This window comes from Eschrichtius robustus, chromosome 7, assembly GCF_028021215.1.
Source record: "Eschrichtius robustus isolate mEscRob2 chromosome 7, mEscRob2.pri, whole genome shotgun sequence".
Classification (NCBI taxonomy): domain Eukaryota; kingdom Metazoa; phylum Chordata; class Mammalia; order Artiodactyla; family Eschrichtiidae; genus Eschrichtius; species Eschrichtius robustus.
This window is the reverse complement of record NC_090830.1, coordinates 11,165,717-11,188,440: the sequence shown is the minus strand read 5'-3', so window position 1 is coordinate 11,188,440 and position 22,724 is coordinate 11,165,717. Positions and strand designations below refer to the sequence as shown.

The following is a 22,724-nucleotide window of genomic DNA, read 5'->3' as shown; positions in this document are numbered from 1 at the left end:
GTCAATAAAAAGGCAAAATAAACCAAAAGCAAGCACAAAGACGTAAACATAAAAACCCAGAAATCAATGAAATTGAAAAGAGAAAAATCAACAGAGAAAATTCAATGAAACCAAAAGTTGGTTCTTTGAAAAGGTCAATAGAATTGATAAACCACTAGCCAGTCTTAGAGAGACAGAGAGAGAGCACTACCACTACCACTATCAGGAGTTAAAAAGGAATTACTTCAGACCCCAGATCCTGCAGGCATTTAAAGGATAAGGGAACACTATGGACAACTCTGGAAAGAGAACTGTCCTCATTCACAAATGACATCACTGTCTACCAAAAAATCCCAAGGACCTATTAAAAAAACTGCTACAACTAGTAAGTGCTTCAGCAAGGTTACAGGATACAAGGTCAACACACAAAAATCAATCACATTTCTGTATACTAACAATGCACAATTGAAAACCAAAAAATTTTTAAATATATCATTTACAATAATCTTCCTCCAAAAGATATAAATCTAACAAAACCTGCATAGGATCTATATGCTGAAAGCTAAAAAACTCTGATGAAAGAAATAAAAGACAGCCTAAATAAATCAAGAGACATACCATATTCATGAATTAAAAGTCTCAATATAATAAAGAAAGCAATTCTAAAAAAATTGATCTGTAGATTTAATGCAATTCCAATCAATTCCAGCAGGATTTGTTTTTGCTAAATGCAAACAAGCTGATTATAAAGTTTATATTGAAAGGCAAAGGAGCTAGAATAGCTAGAAGTATTTTTGACAATGAAGAATAAATTTGAAAGGATCACAATACCCATTTAAAGACTTACTGTAAATCTACAGTAACCAAAACAGTACAGTATTGACAAAGGGATAAAAATACAGATCAGAAGAATCCAGAAATAGATCCACATAAATATGGTCAATAAATTATTGAGCTATAAATCACATATCTTACAATTCACCCATTAAAAGTGTATAATTTACTCGTGTCTGGTACAGACACTCCCATTTACCACTGCAACAAAAAGAATAAAATACCTAGGAATAAACCTATCTAAGGAGACAAAAGACCTGTATGCAGAAAACTATGACACTGATGAAAAAAATTAAAGATGATACAAACAGATGGAGAGATATACCATGTTCTTGGATTGGAAGAATCAACATTGTGAAAATGACTATACCATCCAAAGCAATCTACAGATTCAGTGCAATCCCTATCAAAATACCAATGGCACTTTTCACAGAACTCAAACAAAAAAATTGCACAATTTGTATGGAAACACAAAAGACCCTGAAGAGCCAAAGCAATCTTGAGAAAGAAAAACGGAGCTGGAGGAATCAGGCTGCCAGACTTCAGACTATACTACAAAGCTACAGTAATCAAGAAAGTATGGTACTGGCACAAAAACAGAAATATAGATCAATGGGACAGGATAGAAAGCCCAGAGATAAACCCATGCACATATGGTCACCTTATCTTTGATAGAGGAGGCAAGAGTATACAATGGAGAAAAGACAGCCTCTTCAATAAGTGGTGCTAGGAAAACTGGACAGCTACATGTAAAAGAATGAAATTAGAACACTTCCTAACACCATACACAAAAATAAAGTCAAAATGGATTAAAGACCTAAATGTAAGGCCAGACACTACAAAACTCTTAGAGAAAAACATAGGCAGAACGCTCTATGACATACATCACAGCAAGATCCTTTTTGACCCACCTCCTAGAGAAATGGAAATAAAAACACAAATAAACAAATGGGACCTAAGGAAACCTAAAAGCTTTTGCACAGCAAAGGAAACCATAAACAAGATGAAAAGGCAACCCTCAGAATGGGAGAAAATATTTTCAAATGAAGCAACTGACAAAGGATTAATCTCCAAAATATACAAGCAACTCATGCAGTTGAATATCAAAAAAACAAACAACCCAATCCAAAAATGAGCAGAAGACCTAAATAGACATTTCTCCAAAGAAGATATACAGATTGCCAACAAACACATGAAAAGATGCTCAACATCACTAATCATTAGAGAAATGCAAATCAGAACTACAATGAGGTATCACCTCACACCGGTCAGAATGGCCACCATCAAAAAATCTACAAACAATAAATGCTGGAGAAGGTATGGAGAAAAGGGAACCCTCTGCACTGTTGGTGGGACTGTAAATTGATACAGCCACTATGGAGAACAGTATGCAGGTTCCTTAAAAATTAAAAATAGAACTACCATATGACCCAGCAATCCCACTACTGGGCATATACCCTGAGAAAACCATAATTCAAAAAGAGTCATGTACCACAATGTTCACTGCAGCACTATTTACAATAGCCAGGACATGGAAGCAACCTAAGTGTCCATCGACAGATGAATGGGTAAAGAAGATGTGGCACATATACACAATGGAATATTAGCCATAGAAAGAAATGAAATTGAGTTATTTGTAGTGAGGTGGATGAACCTAGAGTCTGTCATACAGAGTGAAGTAAGTCAGAAAGAGAAAAACAAATACTGTATGCTAACACATATAGGTGGAATCTAAAAAAAAAAAAAAAAAAAAAGGTTCTGATGAACCTAGGGGCAGGAAAGGAATAAAGATGGAGATGTAGAGAATGGACTTGAGGACACGGGGAGCAGGGGAAGGGTAAGCTGGGACCAAGTGAGAGAGTAACACTGACATATATACACTACCAAATGTAAAACAGATAGTTAGTAGGAAGCAGCTGCACAGCACAGGGAGATCAGCTCAGCGCTTTGCTACCACCTAGGGGGTGGGATAAGGAGGGTCAGAGGAAGAAGCAAGAGGGAGGGGATATGGGGATATACATATGCATACAGCTGATTTCACTTTGTTATACAGCAGAAACTAACACAACACCGTAAAGCAATTATACTCCAGTAAAGATGTTAAAGAAAAAAAAAATGGTTAAAGTGTAAATTTTGCTATGTATATTTTACCACGATTTTTAAAAAATAAAAGCTACCTCAGGAAGAAAAGTTCAAAGAGACACAAAAGATCAAGGCCAGAAAACAAAAGCAACTCAGGAAAAAATTGACAGCAACAAGGATTACACGTGGATATTATATGTGGATATATCCACATATACTGGGTTGGCCAAAAGTTCGTTTGGGTTTTTCCATAAGATGGTATGGCAAACACCGAACGAAATTTTTGGCCAACCCAATATATTATATGTGGATATTGTGACACATTCAGCAAGTAGTTGGGACAGAAGAAGTGTCATTAGGCCAGTTACTTTGACCCATATAATCCAATGCAACAAAGGGAGTTATAGTGTAACTATAAGTACGTTTCCTCAAATATTAAAATAAACATTGTACAGTTATTCTGAATTAAAAAAAATAACCACTGGAACATCATTTATTTAGAGCTTTAAGCTGACAGAAGCAGCAGAGACCATTTAACCAAAGTTATGAATTAGGCTTTAGTTTATTTTGAACATTTTAGGACATCTTTGGGGGAGTTTTAAGTAAAATGGGTTTTCCCACATAAGCCATTATTGCTCATAAATAGGTGAAAATGTGTTTGCATTTCCCAGGAGTATGTTTTAATTTTACACGTCTTCCCTTCCGCAGCAGACCCAGGCTCAGCCAAGTATCCTTGTATATACTATATAAATAGCTGTATATACAAATAGTTGCTGGAGCACGGCAAATTCAAGCTTTGCTTTTTGGAACTTTCTGGAATCTTTCCCCTGAATATTTTCAGTCCATGGTTGGTTGAATTCATAAATACAGATGGCTGACTGTACCTAGTTATTTCTGACTTTACCATTATGTGTTCATTGACCCTTGTACTATTAGTTAATCCTAGATTATTTACTCATTTATAAAATGGAAAAACCATTTTCCTCTTCCCCCATCAAAGAAATCCTTTCAGGATTTAGATCTATTTAAAGGTAGTTAAATAGATCTAAATTAGCAGATGTAAGCTATTATAGATAGACTGGATAAACAACAAGGTCTACTGTATAGCACAGAGAACTATATTCAATATCCTACGATAAACCATAATGGAAAAGAATATTAACAAAACGTAAATATATGTATAACTGAATCACTTTACTGTACAGCAGAAATTAACACAACAGTGTGAACAACTATACTTCAATTAAAAAAAATAAAGTTAATTAAGCTTATTATGGTTTACCAGTTATCTGGAAGTCAACTACTATCAAAATTACACACTGATTTCTTTGGCTCTTACTTGTAGTATAATGAGAGATGCATGAGGAGCAATGGGAACTTACATTCTGCAGATGAGAACATAAAATGTGTACACAACTACTTAGAAAAACAATTTTGCATTATCTTAAAAGCTGAATATGCACATACTCTAAGAACCAGTCACTTTGGCCCCAGGGGCACGCATGTGCCCTGGAGAGACACAGGCCTAGAAGAGACACGTAGACAAGCGTTCAAGGCAGCACTGTACATAATAGTAGTAGACGAAACGCAATCCAGTGTCCAGCAATAGAAGAACACATAACTGTGGTGTCATCACACAATGGAAGGTAACACAATGGGGAAAATGCGGAAGTGTAAGAAAGGACATGCATGGATGATTCTTAGAAACCTGCTAAGTGAAAAAGTTACAGAAGACTTCTTACAGTAAAGTAACATTTCTATAAAGCTCAAAAGCAGGAAAATGAGACAACATATTGCTGAGGAGTATCGATTTATGTGGTAAAACCATTTTTTAAGTGCATGGAAGTAATACAGATAAAAGTCAAAATAAGGAGGCAAAAGGCAGGGATTGGGGAGTCATAGGTAAATTCATTCTTAGCAACAAACGCCATGGTGGTGCGTTCATGGGTGTTTATTTAATTATTTTGCATCATAATTACATATAACCATCACACGTTCTTGTGTGTATCAACTATCACAACAATTTTCCAAAAGGTACCCGTAACCCAGTCCTGCACTTGAAGGCACTGAGTCTAGTGCTTTCAACAGTCAAGACATGTCAAATGAACCCAAATTTATGCCCTTAAAGGAGTTAGAAGTCTTATAAAAAGTTACTGTTATGTGTACAGCATTCGGTTCTGCTACCATTAGCAAAAATACCAGAACTTGGAAACAAGCTTTAATATTTCACAAGCCTATATTAAAATCTAAACTTTCGTATTATCCTCAGGTTTAACCTAATACCAATGCTTCTCTAGAATACTCTTTTCTAAATAGAAAATTTCTAAAATTCCAAATGAAACTGGTCAGAAAGATTGGGAATCAAGGCTTACCCATCGATATTCTCATATCTGATGTCCATGGGTTTTCAACTACTGTTTTACATAAATCTTAGTTTAAGGAAGGAAGAAAGTGCTCAATGCTTCCATCTACCACCACTGTACTTCCTGGATGAAGTATTTTCTACTTAGAGGTGCTGAGGGGTGAACATCTTTAAAAACAAATAATTATAAAATTATTGCTATTCTCATGCTTTAGTTTACTTTCTGCAACATCCAGCAGCACAGTGGCAATTAGAAATGGATCTTGGCTTAAAACATGTATGAAATAGTGATCATTTTCAATAGTCTGGAAATCCGTGAGAGCCCATGGGGAAAAAAAAAAGCAAAAGCAAATGAAATCACATTCTAAAATCAACAGTGAGCAACAAATGTAAACATTAAAATGTCAGCTCGGTGAGGGGCAGTTTGCTACTTTGCCTCTGCATCCCCAGCACCACCAGGAGATACTCAGTAAATATTTGTTGAATGCATGAAGTTAAAAGGTCAGGAATTTCCTCTCACTCTGAGTACCAACGATATATCCAGCAAAACACCAACAGAAACTAATGATCCTCACCATCTTGGGTACTGGAACCTTTCAACAAGCAAGTGTGCAGTAACTTCAACAGCAACTGCAGGCATCTGTCAGTTTTCAGCAAGGGCATGTAGGCATTGGTACCAAACTTCACAAGGGCATCCAGGAGAGGATCTAAGAATATCCTTAATACATTCTGTGTCCTCCGCTTTTCACTAGACATTAAAAGACATGCCCAAATCAAGCATTTCAAAAGCATAAAGAAATTGTTTTCCATCTACAGTCGTGGAACTGGTTAGCTAATGATTCCATCGGACAGAATTACTCTTCGGGATGATCCAAACACCTAGAACCTATTAGGATGGACCCTTCTGTTTGTGCTTTTTCAGTGAGTTCAGCGATTCACTGGAGAAGAAAGCACAGGGAGCAACACATGTTCTCAACTCTGGGCACAGTATGAATGAAATCCTATATCCAATTTACTGGCAAATTAAAATGCTGAGACCCCGCTTCCGTATTTCGAAAAACCGAAAACCAAAACAAATATATGCCAGTCAAGGAAATGAGACATGTTAACAAAAAAATATATAAAGAACTAAAGATTTGTGAAAAACTGTTATCACTAACTTTAGTACTAAAACTCTGTCTACAAAAGAGATTTGATGTTAATCAAATTAATTGTATTATCATGCAAATAAATACACTACCTAATGAAGCTGCCTTTTGCAACAATTATAATCTGGTGACAATCTGCTCACGTTTCTCAAAATATAAATGAGATTGTTTTATCTTTATTACCTTTTAAAAAAATAACACAGTTTACAAAAGGGTAAAATCCAGTAAATGTCTTTACCTGATCTTATGCTAGGACCTTACAACCCATTCTTCTAATATTCTTATACAAAACCTGTGATTCGTGTATATAGTTTCTTTTTTTAACCTTCTCTAGTTTAAACCTCTAATCCTATGAAGTTATTGTTAATTTTAAACATTTTTTAAGTATACTGCCAATGTTCCAGTTCTTTCCTTTAATACACTGTGATCAATTCCATACCAAGCATTTAAAAGTCTGAATATGTACCATAAATCTGATTAGTCTTTTTTAAAGAAAGTTTTCAAGTTTAGAAACACTTACCTATATTGACTCTTCATTCCTTCCACATCTATGGCCAGCAAGACCATCATAGCAACAAGCTTGGCTTCAAGCCAATCAGGCATACAGCAGTTTTCTCCTCCTTAAATAACAATAGTTAAGGTTTGCAAAGCATTAACAAAATCCTTCCAAGATGATGTTTCAAAAATAACACAGCTAAATGATTATGTTTTATCCGTATTAGAGAAATACAGCTGAGAAGAAATACAGTAGAACACCCCACAGCATAGCTCATTGTTACATACTTAACTGTGAACACAAAGACATCTCTGCATGCCGACTACATGCCATGCACTGGCTTCAGTGCTGCAGACACAGTGGTTTCTGTCCTCACGATACTTACCGTGCAGGAGAAAAGAGCATTCATCAAAGAATATGCAGAGAAATGTAAAATGATAACTGTAGTGAATGCTCTAAATGGTGCAAGTAGAGTGTATACTGGGAAGACAAAGTCACTCTGAAGCAATGACAGTTGAGCTGGGTATAAAAGCTGGGAAAGAATGAGGTAGGTGAAGGGAGACATGACATTTCCAGGCAGAAGGAAGTACACGTCAAGGGCCTCCAGCAGGGGAGAGCACACCATATTCCAGGAAAGGGCTGGGGTACACAATAGGGGGGAGCACCAAAGATGAGGTTACAGGATCAGGCGGGAGAGACCAGGGACTTTGTAGGCATGTAACGGGTTTCTGTCTTCATCCCAAAGGCAAGAGGAAGACACTAAAGGTCAAAGTGAATGTGCATAAAGAAGTGGAGGAGACGTGTAAGATCAAAGTTTGTATTTTAAAAAGATTTCTCTAGGTACAATGTGGAAAAGAGATTTTAGAGGAAGCAAGAGTAGATGCAAGGTGGCTGGTTAAGAGGCAATTCTGCCATCTCAGTTGAGGTGAGAGTTCCCTAAAATGGAACCAGAAAGGGGATGGAATGGATACAGACACAAAGGCTTTGCTTCTTAGACCTGTGTTCAAACCCCAGTCCTACTGTTTGTTAGCTGTGGGAGTCCGGGACAGCCGAATGTTCTCTCAGAAAGCTTAGGTCATCTTCTATGAAATCAAACTAAATAAACCTATGACTTTCCTTGGGTTTATTATAAAAATTAAATAATATATGCAGAGTTCCTAGAACAACTTTTGGAAGACAGAACTTGGTTAACTGATAAAATTATCTTCCTATCACTGAAAGCCAGTTAAAGTAAAATAAATCATAGATAGAACATTTCATTTTCATTCTATTGTAAGATTATACTCTTCATCTCAACTCCCAAGAAAAATTTAGTTAAGGGATCTAGTTTTCCAGCCCAGCGGTTCAGATACTTAAAACATATTTTAAAATATTCTAATATATTTGGGGAGTAATTTAATATATTTTGATACAAATTTGTTAGAATAGTACAGAAGACAGACAATACTAAAAACATACTTGTATGGAGGGTAACTTAGTTTAAAAATGCAACAAAAGGATAAACTTTATTCTTTAAAATGTTATAAATATCATTTAGTTATCAGTAAGAAATCTGTAGTTTTTAGAAAATCTAAAAGTTGGTGCTCTCCAAAATAGGTTAAGTTGATAGGTGTTCATAAAAGTGAATTATTGAAACTTGTTCTCTGAAACATTTTTACTCACATTAGCTTTATATCCCACATTTACATATAAAAACTCATTAATGAAGACTAAAATGAAATCAAGTGCCAATTCAGTATTCAGTTGCCTATAATTTCTAGCAATCATATAATCAGATACCTTTTGACCTTGTAGGAGGCAGGGGTCAGGTAGGGGTGCTATTTGAGAATGAAATGTTTCCAATCACAATGCCACTTTTTGAAGTGCTAAACAATTTTTCACCTCGGATACTGAAAGGGAAGGTTATAAATCAGAAGTTTAGTGGATTTTTAATGATTTCTGATTTCAAGGAGAGCCACAGGACCAGGCTGATAACATTAGAGTGCCTGACCCGCCCCGTGGAGGACACTCCTGCAGAGATTTCTGCCAAGTCCTCTACCACCACACTAGGGAAATCCAGGCTACAGAACAGTGGGTCGCAAACCTCAGCATGTATTAGAAGTCCCCCAGAGGGCTTGTTAAAACCCAGAGGGTGAGCCCTACACTCAGAGTTTCTGATTCAGCAGGTGTGGGATAGAGTTCGAGAATTCGCATTTCTAAAATGTTTCCAGGTGATGGTGATGTTGCCTGTCTGGAAATCCTTCTCGGAGAACCATTGGCAGAGAATCCTTTATACACGCTCCCCCCTTTCTCTCTCTGAGGCTAGAAAAGTGAAAGTAAGCAGCAATGGTCTTAAAGAAACAAAAGGTCACTGGCTATCTTCAATCACCTTAATTTACCCCTAAATTATCACTCAAATCTTGCTACCACGAATTCTAAAAACTGAGTGTAATTCTAGAAAATGCAAAGTAATCTATAGTGTCAGAAAGCATACCAGGGTTGGTCTGGGGATGGAGAGGGACAGGCAGAAGTGGGAGACAAAGAGGTCTGAAAACACTTCGGGGGGGTGATGGACGTGTTCATTATCTTGTTATCCTGATGGTTTCGTGAGCATACACAGAGGTCAAACCCATTACACTGCACAGTTTAAATATGTGCAATTTAATGTATGCCAATCACACCTCAATAAAGCTGTTTCTAAAATCTGTTACACAGCTGCAGCATACTACTTTGGGATTATTACATATCTTCAGCTTGGTTACATTTTAAGTAGGCACATCATTTTACTACAAAATCTTTACTCAAAATATCCTTTCTGATGGACTCTCTAATTTAAGTATAAATGTCTTCATATATATTTCACTTTTTGGTTGATCTTAACATGTCCAAGTTTTGACAAGCTTTTATTGCTGCTTCCAAACTATATCTCACTTTCTCTATTTCAGAGAGCCTTCTCTGAAAGCTCTCCAACATTTCTGCTTGTTGATGATGCTGGTTTTGTGTGGTTTTAGTTGTTGTTGCTTTGTTTTGCTATATATCACATATATGGTATGGTACATATATATCTACCTAACATATATCCATCCTTATCTCTTAACCATTCCTACCTGGGCTCCATGCTATAGACAGACAGAAACAGATGGATGCCTACCTACTTTCAGTTCCCTGGATGCAAGTTCATCCAAGCCTTGCAGAATACGCCTTCTCCCTTTCCACCTAAATTTCTATCCACTCGTTAGCTGTCACCTCATCTGGTGACCTCTCCTGACCCCCACAGGTCTACCTGTTCTGGATCAGTATTGCTCACCCGGGTTCCCCATCCCAGTGCCTATGGCTTTCAAGGCATTGTGCTAAGATTATCTGCTTACTTATCAACTCCCTTGCTAGACCATGCTCTCTCTGAGGGTGGGGGACATATCTTTTATTTCTGTAACTCCAGTGTCTGGCACTTAGAAAACACTTAATATATGGTTGCTGAATAATCAGTGTAAAATCTATCTGTACTGACCATGTCAAACCCAAAGAAAAAAGCTACTTTAGGTGTAGGATCTGATTAAAAATGTTTGAGCTGATGAGTCTTTATATAAAAACAAATTTGAATGTTATATGTATTTTATGCTCAAAAACTCAAGTTAAATAATGTTTGCTTTGGAATTTATTACCTTGTTCTGAAAACTGCCCAGTAATTGATAACTAAACTAAAATTTTATAAAGGCACTTAGCCAAGGGCATTAAGAGTCAAAAATATTACACACACACACATCCCCTTTGCACTTGAGATCAATTTTTTAAAAACTTAAAATAGCATATTATATAAACAGTATGTTTTAAGTCCTAGAAATGTTAAGGAAGAAACTCTAAAAATCTTATTTTATCCAATTTTGAATTACTTAATCATACCTGATGCTGTTATGCACTGAATTATAAGACAAGTTCTATAGATACTTCAGGGAGTTGAATCTATGTTTACTCTCGTAGGGACTAAAATTTATTTACTTTTATAGGCCTAAGAAAAGAATCTCGCAAGTAACAGTACAGAAAATTTACTAGACAACGCAGAAAATAAAACATAAAAGAGAAATGTTCTAAGAAGAACAAACAGATAAACTCATGCATTTTGGAAGGATAATTATCTAATCATTTAAGACCTATTCCATGATCAGATTAGAGAAATCGGGAGATGAAAATGACTTGGTCTGAGACAAAGCTAGGAAATTTAAGACACGTTAAATTCAAAGATGCAATTTACCCCAATTATCACTAATGACTTTAATGATGAGGAAGCATTAGAAACGTAAAATGAAACCTAATTAATGAATCTGCTAATGGTTCTTCTCTCACGCAGTCTTAACACATTTCCCTAAAGAAGATGCAAAACCGATCTTTGCTAAGTATCTGGTAAAAAGAAGAAACTAACATAATTTTTCTCTAAAATTACTTTTCATAATCAGTTCACACTAAATGTAATGCTTTGAAAACAAACAAAAGATGAACAGATTTATCTACAAATATTTCCACTACCGAGGCTCCAAAAACACATCTGCAGATCGAGCCAACAAAGATTCAGTAACTGTAGAATAATAAATGTATTTGTGTCCGAGTCCTACCCAGGCAACTTCTTAAAACGTTTAAAATAGTTTAAAATCTCAAGTTCTAGAACAGATAAAGTACAAGTTAGGAAACAGTATTTTTACATTCTGTTTATTCACATTATTTGGCTGAAATACAAGTCTGACATCCATAAATCGGCATATATTTGGTTAAGCCTGAATCTCCATCTGAAAAACTACTAAAAAGCTCTTTGAAAATGTTTTGGATATATCAGTCCATAAAAATGATTTCAGACTTACCTTCCCAGGCAGGTGACTTAATATACTCTTGGACTAGGTTCTTTACATAAGCATTTAAAGAGGATGTCTCGTGAAGTCCAATGGAGCTACAAGTTGAGGGTCGCCTGAAACAGCTTTCATTAACACGCAGCCAATCACAGAGCTAGAAAAGAAAACAGTTATTACTTATTTTAAAAGCTTAACTGAACAAAGGGTTTCTAACTCCCCTAAGCCAATTTTCTTTCCTCCACAATAAACTGAATTTAAATGACTGAATACAACAAAGTAACAGAACATTTATTGTCATGATTGAGTTCCACAGATAGCTCAGAAAAGTGTTCGCATGTATGTGTGTATATACACATACGTACGTGTGTGTGTGTGTGTGTGTGTGTGTGTTTTCTAACCTCTTCAAAGAACTTATAAACTTCATTAACAGGCAAGAATTTTTAAAGGACCTAATATAAAATGCACATTTTGATAAGGTGTTCTAACAAACATCTCTACGAAAAATAACTCATTATGCAAAACAAATTACAGTCTTAAATTAAAATTTATTCCAGCTTCATATACTAAAACAAGGATTTATTTATGAGAGAATGTAGAATTTGAGACCTAAGTTATAATGGAAGTTCCTACCCTCCTTGCAAGTTTATTTTCTATGATATGTGCATTTTAAAATACAGTTGATCCAAATGTAAGGCCAGGACTTCCCTGGTGGTGCAGTGGTTAAGAATCCGCCTGCCAATGCAGGGGACACGGGTTCGATCCCTGGTCTGGGAAGATCCCACATGCTGCAGAGCAACTAAGCCTGTGTGCCACAACTATTGATCCTGCGCTCTAGAGCCCGCAAGCCACAACCACTGAAGCCCGGGCACCTAGAGGCCGTGATCCGCAACAAGAGAAGCCACCGCAATGAGAAGCCCGTTCACCACGACAAAGAGTAGCTCCTTCTTGACGCAACTAGAGAAAGCCCACGCGCAGCAATGAAGATCCAACACAACCAAAAACAAACAAACAAAAAGAGTTAGGTTTAAAAAAAACACACACACACACACACACACACAAATGTAAGGCCAGACACTTTAAAACTCTTAGAGGAAAACATAGGCAGAACACTCTGTGACACACATCACAGCAAGATCCTTTTTGACCCACCTCCTAGAGAAATGGAAATAAAAACAAAAATAAACAAATGGGACCAAATGAAACTTAAAAGCTTTTGCACAGCAAAGGAAACCATAAACAAGATGAAAAGACAACCCTCAGAATGGGAGAAAATATTTGCAATCAAAGCAACTGACAAAGGATTAATATACAAGCAGCTCATGCAGCTCAATATCAAAAAAACAAACAACCCAATCCAAAAATGGGCAGAAGACATAAATAGACATTTCTCCAAAGAAGATATACAGATTGCCAACAAACACATGAAAAGATGCTCAACATCACTAATCATTAGGGAAATGCAAATCAAAACTACGATGAGGTATCACCTCACACCGGTCAGAATGGCCATCACCAAAAAATCTACAAACAACAAATGCTGGAGAGGGTTTGGAGAAAAGGGAACCCACTGCACTGTTGGTAGGAATGTAAACTGATACAGCCACTATGGAGAACAGTATGGAGGTTCCTTAAAAAACTAACAATAGAATTACCATACAACCCAGCAATCCCACTACTGGACATATACCCTGAGAAAACCGTAATTCAAAAAGGCACATGCACCCCAATGTTCATTGCAGCTCTATTTACAATAGCCAGGTCATGGAAGTAACCTAAGTATCCATCGACAGACGAATGAATAAAGAAGATGTGGCACATATATACAATGGAGTATTACTCAGCCATAAAAAAAGGGAACTGAGTTATTTATAGTGAGGTGGATGGACCCAGCGTCCGTCATAGAGAGTGAAGTAAGTCAGAAGGAGAAAAACAAATACCATATGCTAACACATATATATGGAATCTAAAAAAAATGGTTCTGATGAACCTAGGGGCAGGACAGGAATAAAGACACAGACGTAGAGAATGGACTTGAGGTCATGGGGCGGGGGAAGGGTAAGCTGGGACAAAGTGAGAGAGTGGCATGGACATATATACACTACCAAATGTAAAATAGATAGCTAGTGGGAAGCAGCCGCATAGCACAGGGAGATCAGCTTGGTGCTCTGTGACCACCTAGAGGGGTGGGATAGGGAGGGTGGGAAGGAGACACAAGAAGGAGGGTGTATGGGGATATACGTATGCATACAGCTGATTCACTTTGTTATACAGCAGAAACTTATACAACATTGTAAAGCAATTATACTCCAATAAAGATGTTAAAAAAAAATACAGTTGATCCTTAACGACACGGGTTTACACTGTGCAGGTCCACTTACACATGGATATTTTCGACAAAAAAATTACCTGCCATTACCTTACTCTATGCCCTCATTATTTCACGCCTGAATTATTTTAACATAAGCCAAGCTGATCTCTCTTGTTTCTCTCCAGGCGTACCTAGCTGGAATTGCTTTCTAAAGGAAATAATCACATCTCTAGCCTCAGTGATCTCTTAGGCACTGGAGAAATACAAAATTTAAAACAAAAAAAGGTTCCTGTCCTCAAAAAATATATAACCTAGAGAAGACACAGATTAGGATTCTGGATAAGAGCTACCAGCAGTATGGATTGAGTCCCACAGTTTAAAACAAAAAGGAGGAGGACACGGACGACTGAGGAACCCGCAGAGAAGGGCAGCCCCTCGGACCACAGCAGGACCTCACGGCCCTGCACGTGGGGTGAGCAGACAGGGCTCGGTGAGAAAGCAGTCAGCGCAGGGGACGGTCTCCACGAGCGGCGGCTGGAGAAGAAGGCAAGACACTTACGGTTTCACGGTGAATGAGATGCAAAAAGTTGGGAAGAATTATGGATCACCCACACGACAGGCTGGGGAGCCTGAGTAGATGAAAGCGCCAAGAACAGACAGAAGACGACAAATAGGAGGGTCGTGTTACTGGTTTTGAGTCTAACGTCATCGTTACTCCCAGTACATCTCATCCGGAATCGGGATCTGCCCACTAACACTGACCCCCCCCCAAACCGGTCCTTCTCTATTCCAGATCCTTCCTGCCCCTCCCCGTTTCTCCATAGGAAACTCAGCAGCGTTACTGGTTACATCCACTCAAAGCAAATAAACAAGTTTTAAAAACCTCTGGTGACAGATAGCAAAGCAATCATATTTTACATAAAAGGCTAGTAATGAATTCAATTAGATAACAATTTTTCACAAAGTTTTCAAAGACCTTATCATTAAATTATTTTCAGGCTCACCTCTGTCCACAATGAAGTTCCTCGTCCGAAGCACTCCTCTTGTCTCACTGACATGACAAGAGATGAGACATCAGAGAGGGACACTTTCTCCTGGGGGGGTGGGCAGGGCAGTTTTAAAAAATTACTCATTTAAAAATGTTTGAATCAAACATCACTGAATCAAAATCACTGCAAAAGCAGTCTAGCAGACTACTTACAGTAGAATACTGTTAGGCAAATCGAAAGCTACTTTTTAAAAAGAAAACATTATTCAACTTTTAATAGGAAGACATTGATTACAAACGCGCAATTATATGCAATTATATACGACCATTATAGAAAATGAAAGATCACTTTATAAATCTAGTTTCCTTAAAATCGAGGTTGCTATCTTAGAGGTAAAACAGTCACAGATCTAAAAGCAAAATCAGAAACAGCCTATAAGAAATTACTGATTACTTAAAAGTGAATATTACTTTTCAACGCCGCAAAAATGACCCCACCTTAAGAAAACGACCCGGGTCTTTTCATTCCCTGAAGGTTGCGCATCTTCAGTTAAGATACCTTGCTCTAAGTCGGGGGTCGGCAAAACCACTCACAGCCTCTTTTGTAAGTAAAGTTTTACTGGAACACAGCCCTGCCCATTTGTTTATAAACGGTCTATGGCTGCTCTTGAGTAGGTGTGACAGAGACCGTATGACTCAAAAAGCCTAAAATATATACTAATCCAGCCCTTCACAAAAAAGTTTGCTGACCCCTGTTCTCAGCAGTAGTGTTTCTGGAGCTCTGTGAAAAACACAGAATAAAGGTTTTCCTTGAATGTCAATTTCCTGGAAGACGTGCACAAAAAATACAGAGGAAACCAGGTGAAAGCTTCCAAGAGTCCTCTCCCGGTATGGTCACCCAGCTACCCCACCGACGTGTAAAATGCCTACCAGGGGAGCTCCTTAGAGACCCAGCACCCAGGGTTTTTACTGGGAGCTGGTCACACAGACACCCCCTGCATCGCACCTACAATTCCAGACCCCAGGAAGGAAAGCACGTGTTCAGTAGAGACCACACTGTTTGTATGAGTACTGCAGGCACAGTAGGTAGGATGGTGGGAACCCTCCTGAAATCCAAGTTCCCAGATGCCAGCCAAAGGCCAACCTTATAAGCAGGGCTTTCTAACGACAGCATCACAGGCCTGCTGTGTTAACTCTTTTATGAACACCGGCTCACTAAGAAAGACTAGGAAACTGGAGTTAACATTAGGAAGAAAGATAAACTCACCACGTCTACCAGATTCATGGCCGCCTGAAGGAGGTAGCACTGCGCTGCCCCTCGCAGCAGGATCTGATGTGTGATCATGGTGCACTGAAGAACGTCCCTGACATTGGAGAAAACACATGCACTTCCATGGTCTAAGGACAATTCTGATAGTTTGTAATAACTGACAACTTGATTTAATATATCTATACTTTCTAATGCAGTCACTGCCAGGAGAATTTCAAAGCTATTAAATAATTAAGGCCTCTAGTGGAGCTCAATTTTAATACGAAACAAATCTTCTTTTAAAAACGACAAGATAAGGACTTCCCTGGTGGCGCAGTGGTTAAGAATCCGCCTGCCAATGCAGGGGACACAGGTTCAATCCCTGGTCCGGGAATATCCCACATGCCGCGGAGCAGCTAAGCCCGTGCGCCACAACTGCTGAGCCTGTGCTCTAGAGCCCGCGAGCCACAACTACTGAGCCTGCGTGCCACAACTACTGAAGCTCGCGTGCCTAGAATCCACACGCCGCAGCAAGAGAAGCCACCGCAATGAGAAGCCCACGCACCGCAAAAAAGAGTAGCCCCTGCTTGCCGCAACTAGAGAAAGCCCGTGTGCAGCAATGAAGACCTAAGCAATGAAGACCTAAGACCTAACGCAGCCAAAAATAAATAAATAAATAAATTTATTAAAGAAAAATAGACAATTTCAAAGTAAGAATTTTACATTTTTTTGAAATACTTTGTAATCAATATTAATATTTGTTATTTTATCTCTAGTTTCCTACATATCAATGTAATAAAAACAACTTACTGGCCTTATTTTTAAAGTGACCATAATCCAATAGTATGTATTATGGCATATATTTAAATTAGTAATTCATAAAACAAAATAAGTTCAACTACATGAATAAATTTTTTTCCTTTTTTATTATATAAAACTAAGAGCGAAAAATCCTGATGCCAATATTAACTAAAACCACTATGGTTTAAAAGCAGAAGGAAAAACAGAATTTACTAATGGAAAGGTACGACAAATATATGTGAATATACTCAGAGTACATTACCTCAGGGCAAGAAGCCCTTCTATACCCAGGGCTTTACATCTTGGGATATTTGCCAAAGCCTTACATAGAAACAAAATGGGAATGGCACACCAATGTCGGCTTGTCATCTTCTGAATAAACTTTAACAGGAAACTACCTGAAAGAAAAAGTTTTAAGACATCTTTGTTGCCAACAAGCACATGAAAAGATGCTCAGCATCATCGGACTTTATGTAGGGAGATGCAAATCAAAAACCATAATGAGATACAACTTCACACCCATTAGGATGGCTATAGTCAAAAGGACAGACAATAACAAGTGTTAACAAGGATGTGGAGACATGCACTCTCAGACATTCTTGGTGGAAATGTAAAATGGTGCAGCCAGTGTGGAAAACAGTTTGGTGGCTCCTTTAAAAGTTAAACATAGAGTTACTATTTGACCTAATAATTCTACTCCTAGGTATTTAATTAAGAGAAGTGGAAGATTACATTCATATGAAAACCTGTATGTGAATATTCATAGGAGTTATTCATAAGAGTTAAAAATGGAAACAATCCAAACATCTATCAACTGATGAATGGATAAACAGAATGTGAAGTATCTACACAGTGGAATATTATTCAGCTACAAAAAGGAATGGAATATTGAAAAATGTTGCAACATAGGTGAATCTTAAAAACATTATGCTAAGCAAAAGAAGCCAGACATAAAATAAAAGGCCACATATTATATGATTCCATTTATATGAAATGTCTAGAAGAGGCAAATCTAGAGAGACAGAAAGTAAATTAGTGGCTGACGGGAGCCAGGGGAAAGGAAAATGAGACTTGATTACTTATGGGCAAGGAGTTTCTTTTGGGGATGATGAAAATATTCTGGAATTAGTGGTGATAGTTGTATAACTTCGTGAATATACTAAAAACCACTGAACTGAACAATTTAAAAGGGTGAATTTTATGGTGTGTGAATTATATCTCAATAAAGCTGTTGGGAACAAAAAAAAAAAAAAATCAATGTCATTTCAATTTCATTCCTTTTTAATAAGGTAAGTATTCTAGTGTATTGTAGAAATTCTGATAACCACGTAGCTATATATTTAATAGTTAAGGTAAAAGATAAATTTTTTACTGTTGGAAACCCTTCATCTGTTGGAGGTATTAAAGGAACACAGGATAAGAAGTACCTATGGTAGCTGGCCTCTGGTATCTGCAAACAGTAATATTAGATCTTTCTCACCGGTTATGTCATACCTACCCTGGACCGAATCACTGTAATTAATTTAAGTATTTTGAGATACAAAAGGATGGGGCTCTATCTTGCTTTCTCTGCTAATATGTGGGATCTTAAGGATCTTCAAGTCATGTGGTTAATAAAAATGTGTTTCCTGAGATCATCACTTAGAATGACTTTTAAGAAATCCCTGGACGCTCCTGAAAGGGTATTACATGTATTTTGTATCTCCCAAAGTGCCTAGCCCAGAACTAGATACGCTTAGGATACTGCTGACAGAAAAAACTACAAAGTAAAAACTGTAAATAAACATTCTACCTGCCCTCCCTCCTGTTGGACTAATTAAGTTTCCATCTTCTGCCTCATAGCTCTCTCGTGACACAAGGAGGATGGCAACAGCCAAGCCTCTATTGCTTATTCACTCACCACCCTGCCAAGGGTCACACGGCCGCAAACTCTAGGCGCTCAAGCTCTAGGGGGCACTGATCACCGTCATGTCACTCACACTGAGCTGTGGACGTGAGATGTGCCAATGTGGTCGGCAAGTTAATCCCCAGACTGTAAACTTCCAAATTCTAGCAAACTAAAGAATGGCTCTGACAGTTATCTTCTCCAGTTTAACTTTTTAAAAAAGTAATCAAAACAATCCGTTTTCTATAAATCTAGAGTTGTGATATACAGGTGACCATCTTTTCTCTTTCTCCCCTGACTTTTGAATACACAGTGCCACTGGTCATCGTTCACCCTATTTGCAGATTAAATACAAAAGAAAACGTATATATATTTCATAGCCAGGGTCACTTTCTAAGTCACAAAGCCCAGAATGAAAAAAAGACTCGGAAAGAAGAGTGAGTGGGCCCTGCTACTCAAGCAAAAATAACACTGGTTTTGTGCTTTGCTTACCAACATAGCTCATCAGAAAGAAAAATACATCTCCAACCTGAAGAAGTGGGATATTTCTAGGATACAAGGTCTTACAAAAAGCATTTTTTTCTTTCTTATCCTTCTGAGTCAATATCTATAAAGGGACAGCTTTGCCACAATAGATATTCTGTTTATAACTTTTTCCTAAGCCCAGGTTCTTTCTTTCTTCGACCTATTTTTTCGCTAATTTTTGAAACTGAATAGAGACAATTGGAAAGAACGGCAAACTGCAGCACACATTCCAAAACTGCTTCCATGCTACGGATACCAATACTGGTATCATGTTATATACAAAAGTAAAATTGTGTACTCAGTTTCAATGGACATGTGTATAATTCTGACAAAATTTGCATATTCTGGAAAAAGGAACTATTTTGATAATACTGATTATAATAGTCATAGGTTGGTGCTTACAACCAACATACTAAAAATTTAAGCTAATAAAATGAAACTCTTTGCTGACACATACTCTTTATTTCTTCTGGAAGAAGAGAAATGTAAGTGACTAAGAACTTCTGTAATTTCAATCCCAATGGAGAACCACTTCCTATCAGCTGGCCTGGGGACCTACAGACAAAGGGGAAAAAAAAACAAATATTTTAAATCTATTTACAAATAAGTATACTGAAACTAAATGGAATATGGCCCAAATGTCTTTCAACAATAAAACAATAAAACCATCTTCTTCTTCTAAACCTGCATTTTATTTTTCAGTAAAATCTTGAGGACCCTTCTGATAAAAACATCAGGGATCTTCTAGGAAAACAGACGTGAGTTAGTGATGTGCTATACTAAGCAGGCATGGATTTCTTTTTTATGATACTTTCTCTGACACACATACATGAATCTTGCCAAATAGTATCGTTTTAAAAAAAGTCTAAAAATGATAATTTAAAATTATATTTTATTGTTCCCAACACCTAATCCAATGATTTTAAATCTTTAAGTATTAAATAAAAGAAATAACATTCACAGAAAGACATATGTTAGTAATAAGTAACTTTTGCAAGAGCATTTAATTGTTAACATCTACTAAAGTCACATTTTTTTCTTTTGCTATATGCTTCGGCCAGGGACATTATCTGTTAATTGAACACATTAGGGTGCTAAGGGAACTGAAGGCATTTCGTAATAAATGTGTTTGTCAACTCTCAGAAAGCACCAAGTTGGCTTTACTGCTTTCCAGTCGTCTAATTGCTTCAGAAAACTATTCAACAGTAATGATTTGAAAATCAAAAATAATTGGCAAATCTAGCATTGCTATGCTCTTTCGATACTAAATAGGACTAAATATTAATATAACTTAGCACAGACTAACTTAAAAATTTTAAAGAAGTTGGTGGTGAGAGTTTTTTTCTATTAGAGATATACCAAACAAAAGACTTGCAAGTATAAATAAACTTAGTTTTCAAAATTAGACAACATAATTTCAAAAGCAAGGGAAATTTTTGAAGATATAATTCAAGAGTACAGGTAATGCTCAAAAAATGAGGAAAAGGGACAATACTGACAAGCTCTTCCCAGTATCAACCTTGACAAAGGGTAATGGTGTCGAATAAGCGATATGTCATGGAGAATGGCCTCCACCGTCAGATATGGAAAGGGGAAAGTTAGAATGAACCCTGTGGTAGTGGACTAGAAATGGGTGTGCAGGTGTGAACTGATGGTTTTTAATATGGATGGATGGACGGACAGACAGACACTGAAATATAGATGGTAAGTCTGCTCAGCAGACAGAGCTAAGAAACAGAGGTATACACACACACACACACATACACACACACACACAGGGAGAGAGATGACGATTAAGCAAATATGGTTTAACAGTATCATTTAGGGAATGTGGATAAAAGATAAATGAGAATTCTTTGTATTATTCTCACAACTTTTCTATTAAGTCAAGATCAAAAGTTTAAAAAGTGTCAAGTGTTGGTTAGCCAAAGCCACTACAATTTCCAAGAGGGCAGAAATCAGGAGTAAGGGAAAAGAAGTAGCTATGTAAGATATCCTTCCCAAAAGCCCAAGAATGGATGGGTTCAAAGTAGGAAAGAAAAGAAAAAGAAAAACACCTGACACAACTACTGGAAGAAAGGCAAGAAGAATAACAAACACAGAAGGGATGCCATGGTTAGAAAAAGCTGAATATCTACAAGGCAACGTATATTCGTGTACCAAATTCATTAAACAACCTGGTCATATTTCATAATCACATTGAATTTATATACCAAATACATATGACTGCATTGCTGCTAAATAACAATGTTTGTTTACCTGCTGTATAGAGAGCTCTCTGAAAGTGCATCCATTAACGGCCCAATAATAAACTAAAAAAAAAAAGGAAAAAAGTATTTGATGTTAAGTTGTAACTGTAATTTTCAACAGTCAGCTTGCTGTAACTGCACATCCTACACAGGGCACCAGAAGAGTTGTTACAAGCAAAGCTGATCTCTCATGCTGTAGGTTGGTGTATAATAGTCTTGGAGGATACCTTAATTCCACCAGAAGGACAAAACAAATACCGAATTTTCCCACCTGATAAAAACATATGGAATACTGAGAGGAGAGTACATGTTGTGCTAAGAAGGAAGAAAAGAATCCAAAGAAGGGACACATGGTGGAAAATAAAGGTAATAACAAAGGAAAAACAAAAAGATACGCAAGAGAAAATTCAAGCCCCTATGCCTGGAAGATAAAGGGGGAAAAGCATATCTTCAAAAATATTACTAGACAAAACCAAGCTTCCAGGAAATGCAAGAAGGCTAGGAGAATGTAGAAAAATGATGCATATTAAAACACTATACATGTAGTTGGACAATTAGGAACGTTTACTTCAGTTACCTCTAAACGAGAGGTAAATTACTATACCTACGTCAGTGATCACCTGATTCATGTGGCACCATAACATAAAACTTTAAATCACAGCTGTAGTTCTCACAATCTCTTTGATTTGTGTGATTTCTGAAAAATGGAAGCATAGATGCTAATAATATAGCTCTAAAGGCAACCTCTGCTCAGTACAGTAGATAGTAATTCATTGACTCAAAACTGGGGGAGTAGCATTACTAAACAAAGAGCGACAATTCAGTGATTCAGAACTGTGGAAACAGTATCACTAACACGCTTCTATACCAGTTTTCATGCTGTTGACTTTTGATCAGAATATTGATACCAAAGAACTACTGGTAATGATGCAGGAAGCCTATCGACAAACTACATTACAGAAAGCGTTCTCCAAGTATGATAGCTAAGTTTAGAGAAATAG

At 37.2% G+C, this 22,724-nt stretch overlaps 1 protein-coding gene across 1 annotated transcript in view; it reads right to left on the bottom strand.

Annotated features, from left to right (window-relative positions):
* The window catches only part of TARBP1 (TAR (HIV-1) RNA binding protein 1), a 63,263-nt gene that overhangs the window by 30,680 nt on the left and 9,859 nt on the right, over window positions 1–22,724 (bottom strand). Inside the window, exons 5-12 of the mRNA XM_068547595.1 lie at window positions 21,734–21,786; window positions 19,932–20,029; window positions 17,327–17,462; window positions 16,282–16,378; window positions 15,031–15,120; window positions 11,731–11,872; window positions 6,926–7,025; window positions 5,833–6,005 (exon numbers count right to left, since the gene is read on the bottom strand). Coding sequence (XP_068403696.1) covers window positions 5,833–6,005; window positions 6,926–7,025; window positions 11,731–11,872; window positions 15,031–15,120; window positions 16,282–16,378; window positions 17,327–17,462; window positions 19,932–20,029; window positions 21,734–21,786 — 889 coding nt within the window. The remainder of the gene's footprint in view (window positions 1–5,832; window positions 6,006–6,925; window positions 7,026–11,730; window positions 11,873–15,030; window positions 15,121–16,281; window positions 16,379–17,326; window positions 17,463–19,931; window positions 20,030–21,733; window positions 21,787–22,724) is intronic.